This window comes from Oncorhynchus mykiss, chromosome 15, assembly GCF_057628025.1.
Source record: "Oncorhynchus mykiss isolate SJ-2025 chromosome 15, ASM5762802v1, whole genome shotgun sequence".
Taxonomy (NCBI): domain Eukaryota; kingdom Metazoa; phylum Chordata; class Actinopteri; order Salmoniformes; family Salmonidae; genus Oncorhynchus; species Oncorhynchus mykiss.
The window spans coordinates 77,671,028-77,692,366 of record NC_143036.1 but is presented as its reverse complement, the minus strand read 5'-3'; the positions used below and the strand labels follow the sequence as shown (position 1 = coordinate 77,692,366).

The 21,339-nt window shown below is 43.3% G+C and overlaps 1 protein-coding gene across 1 annotated transcript in view; it reads right to left on the bottom strand.

Annotated features, from left to right (window-relative positions):
* Positions 1-6,881, bottom strand: part of LOC118942829 (leucine-rich repeat-containing G protein-coupled receptor 5A) — a 216,014-nt gene extending 209,133 nt beyond the window's left edge. Inside the window, exon 1 of the mRNA XM_090201280.1 lies at positions 6,258-6,881. Coding sequence (XP_090057406.1) covers positions 6,258-6,457 — 200 coding nt within the window. The 5' untranslated portion in view covers positions 6,458-6,881. The remainder of the gene's footprint in view (positions 1-6,257) is intronic.
* Between the last annotated feature and the right edge of the window lie 14,458 nt (positions 6,882-21,339).

Below are 21,339 nucleotides of genomic sequence, written 5' to 3'. Positions count from 1 at the left end.
ATGTTTCCCTATAGAAGGACTGTCACATCAACCAGGCTTAATGTTTCCCTATAGAAGGACTGTCACATCAACCAGGCTTAATGTTTCCCTATAGAAGGACTGTCACATCAGTCTTGTTCAGCCTTGTATGGCAGGCTTAATGTTTCCTTATAGAAGGACTGTCACATCAACCTTGTATGGCAGGCTTAATGTTTCCTTATAGAAGGACTGTCACATCAACCAGGCTTAATGTTTCCCTATAGAAGGACTGTCACATCAGTCTTGTTCAGCCTTGTATGGCAGGCTTAATGTTTCTCTATAGAAGGACTGTCACATCAACCAGGCTTAATGTTTCCCTATAGAAGGACTGTCACATCAACCAGGCTTAATGTTTCCCTATAGAAGGACTGTCACATCAGTCTTGTTCAGCCTTGTATGGCAGGCTTAATGTTTCCTTATAGAAGGACTGTCACATCAGCCTTGTATGGCAGGCTTAATGTTTCCCTATAGAAGGACTGTCACATCAACCAGGCTTAATGTTTCCCTATAGAAGGACTGTCACATCAGTCTTGTTCAGCCTTGTATGGCAGGCTTAATGTTTCCCTATAGAAGGACTGTCACATCAGCCTTGTATGGCAGGCTTAATGTTTCCCTATAGAAGGACTGTCACATCAACCAGGCTTAATGTTTCCCTATAGAAGGACTGTCACATCAGCCTTGTTCAGCCTTGTATGGCAGGCTTAATGTTTCCTTATAGAAGGACTGTCACATCAACCTTGTATGGCAGGCTTAATGTTTCCCTATAGAAGGACTGTCAGATCAGTCTTGTTCAGCCTTGTATGGCAGGCTTAATATTTCCCTATAGAAGGACTGTCACATCAGTCTTGTATGGCAGGCTTAACGTTTCCTTATAGAAGGACTGTCACATCAACCTTGTTCAGCCTTGTATGGCAGGCTTAATGTTTCCTTATAGAAGGACTGTCATATCAGCCTTGTATGGCAGGCTTAATGTTTCCCTATAGAAGGACTGTCACATCAGCCTTGTTCAGTCTTGTATGACAGGCTTAATGTTTCCCTATAGAAGGACTGTCACATCAGCCTTGTTCAGTCTTGTATGACAGGCTTAATGTTTCCCTATAGAAGGACTGTCACATCAACCTTGTATGGCAGGCTTAATGTTTCCCTATAGAAGGACTGTCACATCAACCTTGTATGGCAGGCTTAATGTTTCCCTATAGAAGGACTGTCACATCAGCCTTGTTCAGTCTTGTATGACAGGCTTAATGTTTCCCTATAGAAGGACTGTCACATCAGCCTTGTTCAGTCTTGTATGACAGGCTTAATGTTTCCCTATAGAAGGACTGTCACATCAGCCTTGTTCAGTCTTGTATGTCAGGCTTAATGTTTCCCTATAGAAGGACTGTCACATGAACCTTGTATGGCAGGCTTAATGTTTCCCTATAGAAGGACTGTCACATCAGCCTTGTATGGCAGGCTTAATGTTTCCCTATAGAAGGACTGTCACATCAGCCTTGTTCAGTCTTGTATGACAGGCTTAATGTTTCCCTATAGAAGGACTGTCACATCAGCCTTGTTCAGTCTTGTATGACAGGCTTAATGTTTCCCTATAGAAGGACTGTCACATCAGCCTTGTTCAGTCTTGTATGGCAGGCTTAATGTTTCCCTATAGAAGGACTGTCACATCAACCTTGTATGGCAGGCTTAATGTTTCCGTATAGAAGGACTGTCACATCAGCCTTGTTCAGTCTTGTATGACAGGCTTAATGTTTCCCTATAGAAGGACTGTCACATCAGCCTTGTTCAGTCTTGTATGGCAGGCTTAATGTTTCCCTATAGAAGGACTGGCACATCAGCCTTGTATGGCAGGCTTAATGTTTCCCTATAGAAGGACTGTCACATCAACCAGGCTTAATGTTTCCCTATAAAAGGACTGGCACATCAGCCTTGTATGGCAGGTTTAATGTTTCCCTATAGAAGGACTGGCACATCAGCCTTGTATGGCAGGCTTAATGTTTCCCTATAGAAGGACTGGCACATCAGCCTTGTATGGCAGGCTTAATGTTTCCCTATAGAAGGACTGTCACATCAGCCTTGTATGGCAGGCTTAATGTTTCCCTATAGAAGTAGTAAACAACAGATGTCATACATACATATACATAATCTAATGCTGATTGAAGCACGGACCTTAACACCATCAGAATAGCTCAGACAGAAGGAAGTCAAACGAGGCTTTAAAAGAGTCTGCTCTGCCGTGCTACATACAGCTAACTGCCATCTTCTGCCTGCTCTGCCCTGCTACAGCTAACTGCCCTCTTCTGTCTGCTCTGCCCTGCTACAGCTAACAGCCCTCTTCTGCCTGCTCTGCCCTGCTACAGCTAACTGCCCTCTTCTGCCTGCTCTGCCCTGCTACAGCTAACTGCCCTCTTCTGTCTGCTCTGCCCTGCTACAGCTAACTGCCCTCTTCTGCCTGCGCTGCGCTGCCCTGCTACAGCTAACTGCCCTCTTATGTCTGCTCTGCCCTGCTACAGCTAACTGCCCTCTTCTGTCTGCTCTGCCCAGCCGCCACTTCGTGAGACAAAGTGCTGGAGAAGTTTTGACAGAATTCTCAACATCTCAGACAGGACTGTTCCTGGTGTTACTGACAAAGAGAGACAGAGGAATAAAGGGGTGAAGGAGAAAGAGAGAAAGAGAGAGAGAGAGGAAGAACGAGAGAGAGAAAGAGAGGAAGAGAGCGAGCGCGGCCAACCAGCTCTCTCATCTTTCCTCCTCTGAGGTGTGTGAAACATCAAGATATGCCTGTCTGTCTGATGCCAGCGATGCAGGGCCAGGCAGGCTGGTCCATACTGAGAGCTGGTCCTGGTCGGGCCAGGACGGTGTGCTAGCTTGGCAGCCAGATATACTGTTGCTCTCCATGCCATGCAGTGAGCCTGCTATTCCTGGGGAGCTGTGAAATCTCTATGTGTCCTGCTGTCATAGATGACAGGGGAATATAGAGAAAACCAGCACCAGGTGGTTTTAAAAGTACCTGGTTCAGGATCAGGGCAACTAGACTAAACATGGGGCTGACATGTGGGTTGTGTTTCTGAAATCAGCTGATAATAATAATTATATATATTTTTAAATGTGATGTTCTGTTCCTGTTACATGGGATAAAAACTCTGATTTTCTAATAATATGGTAAGACCTGAAGATATGCATACGACAACACAAACAACTCCATAAGACAACACAAACAACAACACAAACAACTCCATACGACAACACAAACAACAACACAAACAACTCCATACGACAACACAAACAACTCCATACGACAACACAAACAACTCCATACGACAACACAAACAACTCCATAAGACAACACAAACAACAACACAAACAACTCCATACGACAACACAAACAACAACACAAACAACTCCATACGACAACACAAACAACAACACAAACAACTCCATAAGACAACACAAACAACTCCATACGACAACTCCATACGACAACACAAACAACTCCATACGACAACACAAACAACTCCATACGACAACACAAACAACTCCATAAGACAACACAAACAACAACACAAACAACTCCATACGACAACACAAACAACTCCATACGACAACACAAACAACTCCATACGACAACACAAACAACTCCATACGACAACACAAACAACTCCATAAGACAACACAAACAACTCCATAAGACAACACAAACAACTCCATAAGACAACACAAACAACTCCATAAGACAACACAAACAACTCCATACGACAACACAAACAACTCCATACGACAACACAAACAACAACACAAACAACTCCATACGACAACACAAACAACAACACAAACAACTCCATACGACAACACAAACAACTCCATACGACAACACAAACAACTCCATACGACAACACAAACAACTCCATACGACAACACAAACAACTCCATAAGACAACACAAACAACTCCATACGACAACACAAACAACTCCATACGACAACACAAACAACTCCATAAGACAACACAAACAACTCCATACGACAACACAAACAACTCCATACGACAACACAAACAACTCCATACGACAACACAAACAACTCCATAAGACAACACAAACAACTCCATAAGACAACACAAACAACTCCATACGACAACACAAACAACTCCATACGACAACACAAACAACTCCATAAGACAACACAAACAACTCCATAAGACAACACAAACAACAACACAAACAACTCCATACGACAACACAAACAACTCCATACGACAACACAAACAACTCCATAAGACAACACAAACAACTCCATACGACAACACAAACAACTCCATACGACAACACAAACAACTCCATAAGACAACACAAACAACTCCATAAGACAACACAAACAACACAAACAACTCCATACGACAACACAAACAACTCCATACGACAATACAAACAACAACACAAACAACAATACAAACACCTCCATACGACAACACAAACACCTCCATACGACAACACAAACAACAACACAAACAACTCCATACGACAACACAAACAACTCCATACGACAATACAAACAACAACACAAACAACAATACAAACACCTCCATACGACAACACAAACACCTCCATACGACAACACAAACAACACAAACAACAACACAAACAACTCCATACGACAACACAAACAACAACACAAACAACTCCATACGACAACACAAACAACAACACAAACAACTCCATACGACAACACAAACAACTCCATATGAACATAGAGGTATGCATAACACCTGCAGTTAATTACTGTAGTAATAACAGTATTAGAACAGAAAGAAAACAACGTTTTAATTCAGCATTAACTTTATCCAACTTAACTTACAGCATTTACTCAGTCGGTTACGTGGCCCATGTAAAAATGGAGTTGCACCATGACTGAACCAACTGAGCCATTGTTGATTAAGTTATGTTTAGCCTTAACGGCAGTTAGAGGCAGGTGGCCTAGTGGTTAGAGACAGGTAGCCTAGTGGTTAGAGGCAGGTAGCCTAGTGGTTAGAGGCAGGGTAGCCTAGTGGTTAGAGGCAGGGTAGCCTAGTGGTTAGAGGCAGGGTAGCCTAGTGGTTAGAGGCAGGGTAGCCTAGTGGTTAGAGGCAGGTAGCCTAGTGGTTAGAGGCAGGTAGCCTAGTGGTTAGAGGCAGGTAGCCTAGTGGTTAGAGGCAGGTAACCTAGTGGTTAGAGGCAGGTAGCCTAGTGGTTCGAGGCAGGGTAGTCTAGTGGTTAGAGGCAGGGTAGCCTAGTGGTTAGAGGCAGGGTAGCCTAGTGGTTAGAGGCAGGTAGCCTAGTGGTTAGAGGCAGGTAGCCTAGTGGTTAGAGGCAGGTAGCCTAGTGGTTAGAGGCAGGTAGCCTAGTGGTTAGAGGCAGGTAGCCTAGTGGTTAGAGGCAGGGTAGCCTGGTGGTTAGAGGCAGGTAGCCTAGTGGTTAGAGGCAGGTAGCCTAGTGGTTAGAGGCAGGTAGCCTAGTGGTTAGAGGCAGGTAGCCTAGTGGTTAGAGGCAGGTAGCCTAGTGGTTAGAGGCAGGGTAGCCTGGTGGTTAGAGGCAGGTAGCCTAGTGGTTAGAGGCAGGTAGCCTAGTGGTTAGAGGCAGGTAGCCTAGTGGTTAGAGGCAGGTAGCCTAGTGGTTAGAGGCAGGTAGCCTAGTGGTTAGAGGCAGGTGTTGGGCCAGAAACCGTAAGGTTGCTAGATCGAATCCCTGAGTTGACAAGGTACAAATCTGTCGTTCTGCCCCTGAACAAGGCAGTTAACCCACTGTACCTAGGCCGTCATTGAAAATAAGAATTTGTTCTTAACTTACTTGCCTAGTTAAATAAATCTGTAACATAGCGCTTTTTTTCAATAATATTTGTAAATATTTGTAAATCTATAATGGTATACAAAATCATCTGGTGTAAATTGAAACCAAACACGCAAATAAAATGTAGACTATATGCAACTAAATCCTATCCATAGTTTCTTTGCCTGACAAGTACCACGTGAAGGTTAACATTTGTAAAACAGCTTGCGCGTTACTCTCTCTGCGAGCCGAGACCAAACGAGGCTGGCTTCATATCTGTCAAAGTTGACTAGTCTTCATTAATGTAGTAGAGAGAGACGCACGAAAACAAGCGCTCTTTCCTAGTTGGTTAGTTAGTAGGCTAGAAGTCCTCGCCGTGCCAAGTGCACAGGTGCCCCGTTCTCACCGCTCACGAAGGACAAAATAGACAAAATGAGACTTACAGATAAGAAGTAAAGACGCTAAGGTTGGCTGGAATGTCCGTGAGCCCGAGATCCGAGCAGTCGACACGTTGAAGCATGCCGTCCTCCTCGCAGTGACAGCGGGACGGGCAGTCGCCGACCTGAGCCCCCATCTGCGATATCGCTCCGCATTCCGCGACCACCAGCAATAAGATGATTACAACTTTACGGGGATGAAACATCTCCACCGTTTTTTAGAAGGAAAAAACGAAATCAAAGGTGCTGAAAAAAATGAAATAAGAGTTTGCCGCCGTTTCAGTAAGTCCTTCCAAGTCTCCCAGTCTGCGGCTGTCTGTATGTGTCGATGTATCAAGCCTTCTGTCTGGAGCGCATGGAGTAGTTCAGACAGCGTGTCCCCCTCTGTTCCTATTCTCTGAGATCCATCCTGAAATGCTTCACAGCTTTAAACAGTCTCACCAGTGTGCCGCGCTTCGTGACGTCAGTCAACGCCATTCAAAACCAGGCAGCTAAGCGGAGCTGAGCGCGTGAATGATCTCGGGACGGGGAACGTGTAAAGCCTACCGCACGCACGCGGTTATCGCTCCTAGTATACACATGTACTATAGCCTGCTAATCATCCTCCTGCTTCCCATATTTTGCCGCTCTGAAAAATGTCAGTATGCCACATGCAATGACTTACACATTTCACCACAAATCTCAAGCTGACTAGGCTACTGAGAAAGTTCCGAGACATACAGCGCCTTCAGAAAGTATTCTCACCTCTTCACATTTCCCCCACATCTTGTCGTGTTACAGCCTGAATTTAAAACTATTATGTAAATTAGGTTTTGCCAGTTTTTTATTTTTAAGAAATATGCAACAACAAAACAAAAACAAATCTATAAAACATGTTTTCACTTTGTCATTATTGGGTATTGTGGGAAAATGGGAAATAAAACCTATGAATCCATTTTGAATTCAGGCTGTAACACAACCAAACGTGGGGGATGAACATTGTCTGTTGGCACTGTAATAATGAGAACAAGTTGAGAGAAATGATTATGTCTGAAAGAACTGTCAATGATTGACGTTTAAGTTTTTACAACATGGTTCTATTAGGGTGCTGGACGGTGTGAATGTTTCTGGAGAACACGGTGAATGAATGCATTGTACTACTGCTCCTCACAGTGTATTATTAGGTTAGCGGAGTGAATCAGCTATATATCCATAGTGCCATGAAACACGTTCTTCAAGTAATATGAGATAAGAAGGTTTTATCAGGACGCGCCGAGGAATGAGGCAACTCTACGAGGCAATCTCAGTTAAAAGCTACACCTCAAGGCATACAGATATAGTCTGGCTGATACCAAACTCTACTTCGGTGTCTGGAAAGGCTGTATTGTGTGGGTGGCATCAGCCAAGTCTCAACTTTGTGTCAATTTTAGGAGAAGAAGCGGTTGAGAGAGATGTTCAACTCTGAGACTAGATGTGTGTTGTTATCCTACAGGGGGGCTCATTGACAGGATGTTGAAAGGTGTGCATGTGTGTGTGTGTGTGTGTGCGTGCGTGTGCGTGTGCGTGTGTGTGTGTGTGTGTGTGTGTGTGCGTGCATGAAAATGATCTTGCTACATTAATAAATATATTCTGTGTTCATTTTGGCATGTTTACTTGTCTACAATACCCACTTACATCACAAACCCATAGTAAGTCAATAGGGCTAACTGGCTAGCTACTACTGTTAACTAGCAAGCTACCCATGAAGAATTCACATCAACCTTTGCGTAACATTTGTTTTAGGACATTCGTTTCATGATTCATATATAGCTAGCTAATAGTTGTAAAGTTAAATGTTTGCTTTGTGTATATCTTGTTTGGTCTCTTCATTGGCATTGTCCTGTCTGGAAGAAGATTCAGTGAATGAGGAGATGCCAAAGACTCCCTAGTCATAGACTGTTCTCTCTGCTACTGCACGGCAAGCGGTACCGGTAGTCTCGGATCAAAAGGCTCCTTAACAGCTTCTATCCCCCAAGCCATAAGACTCCCTAGTCATAGACTGTTCTCTCTGCTACCGCACGGCAAGTGGTACCGGTAGTCTCGGATCAAAAGGCTCCTTAACAGCTTCTATCCCCCAAGCCATAAGACTCCCTAGTCATAGACTGTTCTCTCTGCTACTGCACGGCAAGTGGTACCGGTAGTCTCGGATCAAAAGGCTCCTTAACAGCTTCTATCCCCCAAGCCATAAGACTCCCTAGTCATAGACTGTTCTCTCTGCTACTGCACGGCAAGTGGTACCGGAGCGCCAAGTCTCGGTCCAAAAGGCTCCTTAACAGCTTCTATCCCCCAAGCCATAAGACTCCCTAGTCATAGACTGTTCTCTCTGCTACTGCACGGCAAGCGGTACCGGTAGTCTCGGTCCAAAAGGCTCCTTAACAGCTTCTATCCCCCAAGCCATAAGACTCCCTAGTCATAGACTGTTCTCTCTGCTACTGCACGGCAAGCGGTACCGGTAGTCTCGGTCCAAAAGGCTCCTTAACAGCTTCTATCCCCCAAGCCATAAGACTCCCTAGTCATAGACTGTTCTCTCTGCTACTGCACAGCAAGCGGTACCGGTAGTCTCGGTCCAAAAGGCTCCTTAACAGCTTCTATCCCCCAAGCCATAAGACTCCTGAACAGTTCATTAAAGGGCTACCAAGACTGTTGCATTGACCCCAACCCCATTTTAATGCTGCTACTACTCTCTGTTTATTATCTATGCATAGCCACTTTACATCTACCTACATGTACATTTTACCTCAATTACCTTCACTAAGCAGTGCCCCACACCTTGACTCAGCACCGGTACCCCCTGTGTATAGCCTTGTTACTGTTATTTTATTGTTGCTCTTTAATCATTTGTTATGTTTCTAGTTTCTTATTTTTTTGTATTTTTATTTATTTATTATTAACTTCAGTTTATTTACTAAACTGTATTGTTGGTTAAGGGATGGTAGGTAAGCATTTCACTGTAAGGTCTACTACACCTGTTGTATTCAGCATTTCACTGTAAGGTCTACTGCACCTGTTGTATTCAGCATTTCACAGTAAGGTCTACTACACCTGTTGTATTCAGCATTTCACTGTAAGGTCTACTACACCTGTTGTATTCGGCATTTCACTGTAAGATCTACTACACCTGTTGTATTCAGCATTTCACTGTACGGTCTACTACACCTGTTGTATTCAGCATTTCACTGGAAGGTCTACTGCACCTGTTGTATTCAGCATTTCACTGTAAGGTCTACTACACCTGTTGTATTCAGCATTTCACTGTAAGGTCTACTACACCTGTTGTATTCAGCATTTCACTGTGAGGTCTACTACACCTGTTGTATTCAGCATTTCACTGTAAGGTCTACTACACCTGTTGTATTCAGCATTTCACTGTAAGGTCTACTGCACCTGTTGTATTCAGCATTTCACTGTAAGGTCTACTGCACCTGTTGTATTCAGCATTTCACTGTAAGGTCTACTGCACCTGTTGTATTCAGCATTTCACTGTAAGGTCTACTACACCTGTTGTATTCAGCATTTCACTGTGAGGTCTACTACACCTGTTGTATTCAGCATTTCACTGTAAGGTCTACTACACCTGTTGTATTCAGCATTTCACTGTAAGGTCTACTGCACCTGTTGTATTCAGCATTTCACTGTAAGGTCTACTGCACCTGTTGTATTCAGCATTTCACTGTAAGGTCTACTACACCTGTTGTATTCAGCATTTCACTGTGAGGTCTACTACACCTGTTGTATTCAGCATTTCACTGTGAGGTCTACTACACCTGTTGTATTCAACATTTCACTGTAAGGTCTACTGCACCTGTTGTATTCAGCATTTCACTGTAAGGTCTACTACACCTGTTGTATTCAGCATTTCACTGTGAGGTCTACTACACCTGTTGTATTCAGCATTTCACTGTAAGGTCTACTACACATGTTGTATTCAGCATTTCACTGTGAGGTCTACTACACCTGTTGTATTCAGCATTTCACTGTAAGGTCTACTACACCTGTTGTATTCAGCATTTCACTGTAAGGTCTACTACACCTGTTGTATTCAGCATTTCACTGTAAGGTCTACTGCACCTGTTGTATTCAGCATTTCACTGTAAGGTCTACTACACCTGTTGTATTCGGCATTTCACTGTAAGGTCTACTACACCTGTTGTATTCGGCATTTCACTGTAAGATCTACTACACCTGTTGTATTCAGCATTTCACTGTACGGTCTACTACACCTGTTGTATTCAGCATTTCACTGTAAGGTCTACTGCACCTGTTGTATTCAGCATTTCACTGTAAGGTCTACTACACCTGTTGTATTCAGCATTTTACTGTAAGGTCTACTACACCTGTTGTATTCAGCATTTCACTGTGAGGTCTACTACACCTGTTGTATTCAGCATTTCACTGTAAGGTCTACTACACCTGTTGTATTCGGCATTTCACTGTGAGGTCTACTACACCTGTTGTATTCAGCATTTCACTGTAAGGTCTACTGCACCTGTTGTATTCAGCATTTCACTGTAAGGTCTACTGCACCTGTTGTATTCAGCATTTCACTGTAAGGTCTACTACACCTGTTGTATTCAGCATTTCACTGTGAGGTCTACTACACCTGTTGTATTCAGCATTTCACTGTAAGGTCTACTACACATGTTGTATTCAGCATTTCACTGTGAGGTCTACTACACCTGTTGTATTCAGCATTTCACTGTAAGGTCTACTACACCTGTTGTATTCAGCATTTCACTGTAAGGTCTACTACACCTGTTGTATTCAGGATTTCACTGTAAGATCTACTACACCTGTTGTATTCAGCATTTCACTGTAAGGTCTACTACACCTGTTGTATTCAGCATTTCACTGTGAGGTCTACTACACCTGTTGTATTCAGCATTTTACTGTAAGGTCTACTACACCTGTTGTATTCAGCATTTCACTGTAAGGTCTACTACACCTGTTGTATTCAGCATTTCACTGTAAGGTCTACTACACCTGTTGTATTCAGCATTTCACTGTAAGATCTACTACACCTGTTGTATTCAGCATTTCACTGTGAGGTCTACTACACCTGTTGTATTCAGCATTTTACTGTAAGGTCTACTACACCTGTTGTATTCAGCATTTCACTGTAAGGTCTACTACACCTGTTGTATTCAGCATTTCACTGTGAGGTCTACTACACCTGTTGTATTCAGCATTTCACTGTAAGGTCTACTACACCTGTTGTATTCAGCATTTCACTGTAAGGTCTACTACACCTGTTGTATTCAGCATTTCACTGTAAGGTCTACTACACCTGTTGTATTCAGCATTTCACTGTAAGGTCTACTACACCTGTTGTATTCAGCATTTCACTGTAAGTTCTACTACACCTGTTGTATTCAGCATTCTCCCAGTAAGGTCTACTACACCTGTTGTATTCAGCATTTCACTGTGAGTTCTACTACACCTGTTGTATTCAGCATTTCACTGTAAGGTCTACTACACCTGTTGTATTCAGCATTTCACTGTAAGGTCTACTACACCTGTTGTATTCAGCATTTCACTGTAAGGTCTACTACACCTGTTGTATTCAGCATTTCACTGTAAGGTCTACTACACCTGTTGTATTCAGCATTTTACTGTAAAGTCTACTACACCTGTTGTATTCAGCATTTCACTGTAAGGTCTACTACACCTGTTGTATTCAGCATTTCACTGTAAGATCTACTACACCTGTTGTATTCAGCATTTCACTGTAAGGTCTACTACACCTGTTGTATTCAGCATTTCACTGTGAGGTCTACTACACCTGTTGTATTCAGCATTTTACTGTAAGGTCTACTACACCTGTTGTATTCAGCATTTCACTGTAAGGTCTACTACACCTGTTGTATTCAGCATTTCACTGTAAGGTCTACTACACCTGTTGTATTCAGCATTTCACTGTAAGGTCTACTACACCTGTTGTATTCAGCATTTCACTGTAAGGTCTACTACACCTGTTTTATTCAGCATTTCACTGTAAGTTCTACTACACCTGTTGTATTCAGCATTCTCCCAGTAAGGTCTACTACACCTGTTGTATTCAGCATTTCACTGTGAGTTCTACTACACCTGTTGTATTCAGCATTTCACTGTAAGGTCTACTACACCTGTTGTATTCAGCATTTCACTGTAAGGTCTACTACACCTGTTGTATTCAGCATTTCACTGTAAGGTCTACTACACCTGTTGTATTCAGCATTTCACTGTGAGGTCTACTACACCTGTTGTATTCAGCATTTTACTGTAAGGTCTACTACACCTGTTGTATTCAGCATTTCACTGTAAGGTCTACTACACCTGTTGTATTCAGCATTTCACTGTGAGGTCTACTACACCTGTTGTATTCAGCATTTTACTGTAAGGTCTACTACACCTGTTGTATTCAGCATTTCACTGTAAGGTCTACTACACCTGTTGTATTCAGCATTTCACTGTAAGGTCTACTACACCTGTTGTATTCAGCATTTCACTGTAAGGTCTACTACACCTGTTGTATTCAGCATTTCACTGTAAGGTCTACTACACCTGTTGTATTCAGCATTTCACTGTAAGGTCTACTACACCTGTTGTATTCAGCATTTCACTGTAAGGTCTACTACACCTGTTGTATTCAGCATTTCACTGTAAGATTGTATTTGGTGCATATGACAAATACAATTTGATTTGATTTTGATTTTACTATGGACATAATATGACATTTGAAATGTCTTTATTTATTTGGAACTTGTGTGAGTGTAATATTTACTGTAAACTTTTTATTGTTTATTTCACTTTTGTTGATCAATTTCACTTGCTTAGGCAACGTAAATACATGTTTCCTATGCCAATAAAGCCCCTTAAATTGAATTGAGAGAGAGATAGAGACTGAGAGACAAGGCAAGAAGGGCCTTCTATGCCATCAAAAGCAACATAAAATTTGACATACCATGTAACGGTTTTCCGTATGAGAAGGAGAGTCGGACCAAAATGCGGCGTGTCTATTGCAATCCATGTTTAATGAAGTAACACACTAAACAAACACTATCAAAACAATAAACTTAACGAAAACCGAAACAGCCTATACTTGTGTAACCTAACACAGAACAATGACATCAGGACACTAAGGACAATCACCCACGACAAACTCAAAGAATATGGCTGCCTAAATATGGTTCCCAATCAGAGACAACGATAAACACCTGCCTCTGATTGAGAACCACTTCAGACAGCCGTAGACTTAGCTAGAACACCCCACTAGCTACAATCCCCATACATACACACCACATACAAAAACCCATGCCACACCCTGGCCTGACCAAATAAATAAAGATAAACACAAAATACTTTGACCAGGGTGTGACAGAACCCCCCCCCCAAGGTGCGGACTCCCGAACGCACCTCAAAACAATAGGGAGGGTCCGGGTGGGCGTCTGTCCATGGTGGCGGCTCCGGCGCGGGACGTGGACCCCACTCAATCAATGTCTTAGTCCCTTCTCCTCGCGTCCCTGGATAGTCCACCCTCGCCGCCGACCATGGCCTAGTAGTCCTCACCCAGAACCCCACTGGACTGAGGAGCAGATCAGGACTGAGGGGCAGCTCGGGACTGAGGCAGCTCGGGACTGAGGGAAAGCTCAGGAGTGAGAGGAAGCTCAGGAGTGAGAGGAAGCTCAGGCAGGTTGATGAATCTACCAGATCCTGGCTGGCGGGTGGTTTCGGCAGATCCTGGCTGACTGGCAGATCCTGGTCGACTGGCAGATCTGGCAAATCCTGGTCGACTGGCAGATCTGGAAGAGTCTGGTCGACTGGCAGATCTGGAAGAGTCTGGTCGACTGGCAGATCTGGTCGACTGGCAGATCTGGAAGAGTCCGGTCGACTGGCAGATCTGGAAGAGTCCGGTCGACTGGCAGATCTGGAAGAGTCCGGTCGACTGGCAGATCTGGAAGAGTCCGGTCGACTGGCAGATCTGGCTGCTCCATGCTGACTGGCTGCTCCATGATGACTGGCAGCTCTGGCTGCTCCATGCTGACTGGCTGCTCCATGATGACTGGCAGCTCTGGCTGCTCCATGCTGACTGGCTGCTCCATGCTGACTGGCAGCTCTGGCTGCTCCATGCTGACTGGCTGCTCTGGCTGCTCCATGCTGACTGGCTGCTCTGGCTGCTCCATGCTGACTGGCTGCTCTGGCTGCTCCATGCTGACTGGCGGCCCTGGCTGCTCCATGCTGACTGGCGGCCCTGGCTGCTCCATACTGGCTGGCGGCCCTGGCTGCTCCATGCTAACTGGCAGCTCTGGCGGCTCCTTGCAGACTGGCAGCTCTGGCGGCTCCTTGCAGACTGGCAGCTTTGGCGGCATCCTGCAGACAGGCAGCTCTGGCGGCTCCTTGCAGACAGGCAGCTCCTTGCAGACTGGCAGCTCCTTGCAGACTGGCAGCTCTATGCAGACTGGCAGCTCTATGCAGACTGGCAGCTCCTTGCAAACTGGCAGCTCTATGCAGACTGGCAGTTCTGAACAGGCGGGAGACTCCGGCAGCGCTGTAGAGAAGGAAGGCTCTAACAGCGCTAAACAGGCGGGAGACTCCGACAGCGCTGGAGAGGAGGAGGGCTCCGACAGCGCTGGACAGGCGAGGCGCACTGTAGGCCTGATGCGTGGTGCTGGCACTGGTGGTACTGGGCCGAGGACACGCACAGGAAGCCTTGTGCGGGGAGCTGCTACCGGAGGGCTGGGGTGTGGAGGTGGTACTGGAAAGACCGGACCGTGCAGGCGCTCAATAGCCCGCACTGGGCTATGCAGGCGAACCGGAGACACCGAGCACAAGGCTGGTGCCATGTAAGCCGGCCCAAGGAGACGCACTGGGGACCAGATGCGTAGAGCCGGCTTCATGGCATTAGGCTCGACGCTCAATCTAGCCCGGCCGACATGCGGAGCTGGAATATACCGCACCGGGCTATGCACCCGCACTGGAGACACCGTGCGCACCACTGCATAACACGGTGCCTGTCCGGTCTCTCTAGCCCCCCGGTAAGCACAGGGAGTCTGCCCGGGTCTCCTACATGGCGTAGCCATACTCCCTGTTAGCCCCCCCCCCAAGAAATTTTTGGGGCTGCCTCTCAGGCTTCCATCCGCTACGTCGTGCTGCCTCCTCATATCTGCGCCTCTCAGCTTTCGCCGCCTCCAGTTCTTCTTTGGGGCGCCGATATTCTCCTGGCTGAGCCCAGGGTCCTCTTCCTTCTAATTCGTCCTCCCATGTCCGTACCTCCTCTTTGGGCTGCTCCTGTTGCCTCTTCTCCCGCTGCACCTTTGGGCGGCTACACTCCCCTGGTTTAGCCCAGGGTCCTCTCCCGTCGAGGATTTCCTCCCATGTCCAGAAATCCTTATTGCGCATCTCCTCGCGCTGCTCCTGCCTGTTGACACGCTGCTTGGTCCTTTTGTGGTGGGTGATTCTGTAACGGTTTTCCGTATGAGAAGGAGAGTCGGACCAAAATGCGGCGTGTCTATTGCAATCCATGTTTAATGAAGTAACACACTTAACACAAACACTATCAAAACAATAAACTTAACGAAAACCGAAACAGCCTATACTTGTGTAACCTAACACAGAACAATGACATCAGGACACTAAGGACAATCACCCACGACAAACTCAAAGAATATGGCTGCCTAAATATGGTTCCCAATCAGAGACAACGATAAACACCTGCCTCTGATTGAGAACCACTTCAGACAGCCATAGACTTAGCTAGAACACCCCACTAGCTACAATCCCCATACATACACACCACATACAAAAACCCATGCCACACCCTGGCCTGACCAAATAAATAAAGATAAACACAAAATACTTTGACCAGGGTGTGACATACCATTTAGGATCTGGCTAAAAATACTTAGAACCCATTGCCCTTTATGGTTGTGAGGTCTGGGGTCCGCTCAGCAACCAAGAATTCACCAAATGGGACAAACACCAAATTGAGATTCTGCACGCAGAATTCTGCAAAAATATCCTTCATGTACAACGTAGAACACCAAATAATACATGCAGAGCAGAATTAGGCCGATACCCACTAATTATCAAAATCTAGAAAAGATACGTTAAATTCTACAACCACCTAAAAGGAAGTGATTCCCAAACCTTCCATAACAAAGCCATCACCTACCGAGAGATTAACCTGGAGAAGAGTCCCCTGAGGAAGCAGGTCCTGGGGCTCTGATCACAAACACAGACAGACCCCACAGAGCCCCAGGACAGCAACACAAGTAGACCCAACCAAATCATGAGAAAACATGGCAGAATACCTGACCACTGTAACTGACCCAACCTTAAGGAAAGCTTTGACTATTTGCAGACTCAGTGAGCATAGCCTTGCTATTAAGAAAAGCCACCGCAGGCAGACCTGGCTCTCAAGAGAAGACAGGCTATGTGCACACTGCCCACAAAATGGGTTGGAAACTGGGCTGCACTTCCTAACCTTCTGCCTAGCGGTTAGAGTGCTGGGTCAGTGACTGAAAGATTGTTAGATCGGATCCCTGAGCTGACAAGGTACAAATCTGTTGTTCTGCCCCTGAACAAGGCAGTTAACCCACTGTTCCCCTGAACAAGGCAGTTATCCCACTGTTCCCCTGAACAAGGCAGTTAACCCACTGTTACCCTGAACAAGGCAGTTAACCCACTGTTCCCCTGACCTGATATGGTGTGGTTATCCTTAGATATGGTGTGGTTATCTTTAGATATACTCACCTGATATGGTGTGGTTATCTTTAGATATATTTACCTGATATGGTGTGGTTATCTTTAGATATATTCACCTGATATGGTGTGGTTATCCTTAGATATATTCACTTGATATGGTGTGGTTATCTTTAGATATACTCACCTGATATGGTGTGGTTATCTTTAGATATATTTACCTGATATGGTGTGGTTATCTTTAGATATACTCACCTGATATGGTGTGGTTATCCTTAGATATATTCACTTGATATGGTGTGGTTATCTTTAGATATACTCACCTGATATGGTGTGGTTATCTTTAGATATATTCACCTGATATGGTGTGGTTATCTTTAGATATACTCACCTGATATGGTGTGGTTATCCTTAGATATATTCACTTGATATGGTGTGGTTATCTTTAGATATACTCACCTGATATGGTGTGGTTATCTTTAGATATATTCACCTGATATGGTGTGGTTATCTTTAGATATACTCACCTGATATGGTGTGGTTATCCTTAGATATATTCACTTGATATGGTGTGGTTATCTTTAGATATACTCACCTGATATGGTGTGGTTATCTTTAGATATATTCACCTGATATGGTGTGGTTATCTTTAGATATGGTGTGGTTATCTTTAGATATGGTGTGGTTATCTTTAGATATGGTGTGGTTATCTTTAGATATATTCACCTGATATGGTGTGGTTATCTTTAGATATGGTGTGGTTATCTTTAGATATGGTGTGGTTATCTTTAGATATACTCACCTGATATGGTGTGGTTATCTTTAGATATATTTACCTGATATGGTGTGGTTATCTTTAGATATGGTGTGGTTATCTTTAGATATATTCACCTGATATGGTGTGGTTATCCTTAGATATATTCACTTGATATGGTGTGGTTATCCTTAGATATATTCACTTGATATGGTGTGGTTATCCTTAGAAATATTCACCTGATATGGTGTGGTTATCCTTAGATATGGTGTGGTTATCCTTAGATATATTCACTTGATATGGTGTGGTTATCCTTAGAAATATTCACCTGATATGGTGTGGTTATCCTTAGATATGGTGTGGTTATCCTTAGATATATTCACTTGATATGGTGTGGTTATCCTTAGATATATTCACTTGATATGGTGTGGTTATCCTTAGAAATATTCACCTGATATGGTGTGGTTATCCTTAGATATGGTGTGGTTATCCTTAGATATATTCACTTGATATGGTGTGGTTATCTTTAGATATATTCACCTGATATGGTGTGTTTATCCTTAGATATGGTGTGGTTATCCTTAGATATATTCACTTGATATGGTGTGGTTATCCTTAGAAATATTCACCTGATATGGTGTGTTTATCCTTAGATATGGTGTGGTTATCCTTAGATATATTCACCTGATATGGTGTGGTTATCCTTAGATATGGTGTGTTTATCCTTACATATGGTGTGGTTATCCTTAGATATTGTGTGGTTATCCTTAGATATGGTGTGGTTATCCTTAGATATGGTGTGGTTATCTTTAGATATATTCACCTGATATGGTGTGGTTATCCTTAGATATGGTGTGGTTATCCTTAGATATGGTGTGGTTATCCTTAGATATGGTGTGGTTATCCTTAGATATTGTGTGGTTATCCTTAGATACGGTGTGGTTATCCTTAGATATGGTGTGGTTATCTTTAGATATATTCACCTGATATGGTGTGGTTATCCTTAGATATGGTGTGGTTATCCTTAGATATTGTGTGGTTATCCTTAGATATATTCACCTGATATGGTGTGGTTATCTTTAGATATGGTGTGGTTATCTTTAGATATGGTGTGGTTATCTTTAGATATATTCACCTGATATGGTGTGGTTATCTTTAGATATGGTGTGGTTATCTTTAGATATGGTGTGGTTATCTTTAGATATGGTGTGGTTATCTTTAGATATGGTGTGGTTATCCTTAGATATGGTGTGGTTATCTTTAGATATATTCACCTGATATGGTGTGGTTATCTTTAGATATGGTGTGGTTATCTTTAGATATGGTGTGGTTATCCTTAGATATGGTGTGGTTATCTTTAGATATATTCACCTGATATGGTGTGGTTATCTTTAGATATGGTGTGGTTATCTTTAGATATGGTGTGGTTATCTTTAGATATGGTGTGGTTATCTTTAGATATGGTGTGGTTATCTTTAGATATGGTGTGGTTATCTTTAGATATGGTGTGGTTATCTTTAGATATATTCACCTGATATGGTGTGGTTATCTTTAGATATGGTGTGGTTATCTTTAGATATGGTGTGGTTATCTTTCAATATGGCGTGGTTATCTTTCGATATGGTGTGGTTGTCTTTAGATATGGTGTGGTTATCTTTAGATATGGTGTGGTTATCTTTAGATATATTCAGTGGTGGAATAAGTACCCAATTGCCAAACTTAATAGAAAGTTACTCAAGTAGAAGTGAAAGTCACCCAGTAAAATAGTACTTGAGTAGAAGTCTAAATGTGTTTGGTTGTAAATATTCTTACGTACCAAAGTAAAAAATAGAAATCATTTCAAAAGCCTTATATTAAGTAAAGCAGATGGCACCATTTTCAAGTTTTTAAAATCTACATTTTGCCAGGGGTACACCACAACACTCAGACATATTTTCACATTTTTATTTATTCTAGATTCCATTTTCTTAAATAATAAATTTTTAAAAAGCGTTTTACTACGTTTCTTTAGTGTTTTACAGATAGAAAGATGGTAAAAGTCTGGATCCACAATCTGCTGTGTAAAAGTCTGGTCCTGAAGTGTCTTCACAAAGTAAAACATTTAAATGTAGGCCGACTTCATGCAGTGTCCAGAACAATATACATGTATTTTATAATAAATATAATATCATTTTATAAAAATTTGATTTAGATTTATATGCCATTTTTTTAAAATGAAACATCACCTCATTTGTGTATTTTAATAGAATATTTCTGAAAAATTGTAGTAAAAAAAAAAAGAAGCATTATTTCTGTGTCCACATTCAACGTGTAGAAGTTGATTGAGATGACTGGCCTTAATAACACAATGTGTCGTTGTTTTCCTCCCCTCAGATTAAACACCAGCATTGTACTAGTAATGAGCTTCTGGGGATCAGGAAACAGGACCTGCTCTGTAATCACAGCTAGGAGCTAGTAGGATAACATACAGGGGGGTTCCTCCAGGCTCCTCTATTGAAACACCAGGAAACAAAGTGTTGAATTGTGCAGGGCATTATTTACTTATGAAACACCAAGACATTTCGACAGAGGCATGTGTTCTAGACTGGGGGGGGGGGGGATCATCCAGCCAGAGAGCATCAGAGAGGCTGGTTATGTGTGAGCTGTGTGGTGTGTCGTACTGGGGTTGGTGAGAGAGGTCAGAGGGCAGAGGCTGGGTCTGCGCACACACACGTGCACACGCACACACACATGCACACCATTGTCTCTACAACCACAAGGACTCTTTACTACCACAACCACAAGGACTCTTTAATACCACAACCACAAGGACTCTTTACTACCACAACCACAAGGACTCTTTAATACCACAACCACAAGGACCCTTTAATATCACAACCACAAGGACTCTTTAATACCACAACCACAAGGACTCTTTAATACCACAACCACAAGGACTCTTTACTACCACAACCACAAGGACTCTTTAATACCACAACCACAAGGACCCTTTAATACCACAACCACAAGGACCCTTTACTACGATGTATAAATACCAACATAACCGTTGTCTCCACAACCACAAGGACTCTTTAATACCACAACCACAAGGACTCTTTAATACCACAACCACAAGGACTCTTTAATACCACAACCACAAGAACTCTTTAATACCACAACCACAAGGACTCTTTAATACCACAACCACAAGGACTCTTTAATACCACAACCACAAGGACTCTTTAATACCACAACCACAAGGACTCTTTAATACCACAACCACAAGGACTCTTTAATACCACAACCACAAGGACTCTTTAATACCACAACCACAAGAACTCTTTAATACCACAACCACAAGGACTCTTTAATACCACAACCACAAGGACTCTTTAATACCACAACCACAAGGACTCTTTAATACCACAACCACAAGGACTCTTTAATACCACAACCACAAGGACTCTTTAATACCACAACCACAAGGACTCTTTAATATCACAACCACAAGGACTCTTTAATACCACAACCACAAGGACTCTTTAATACCACAACCACAAGGACCCTTTAATATCACAACCACAAGGACTCTTTAATACCACAACCACAAGGACTCTTTAATACCACAACCACAAGGACTCTTTAATACCACAACCACAA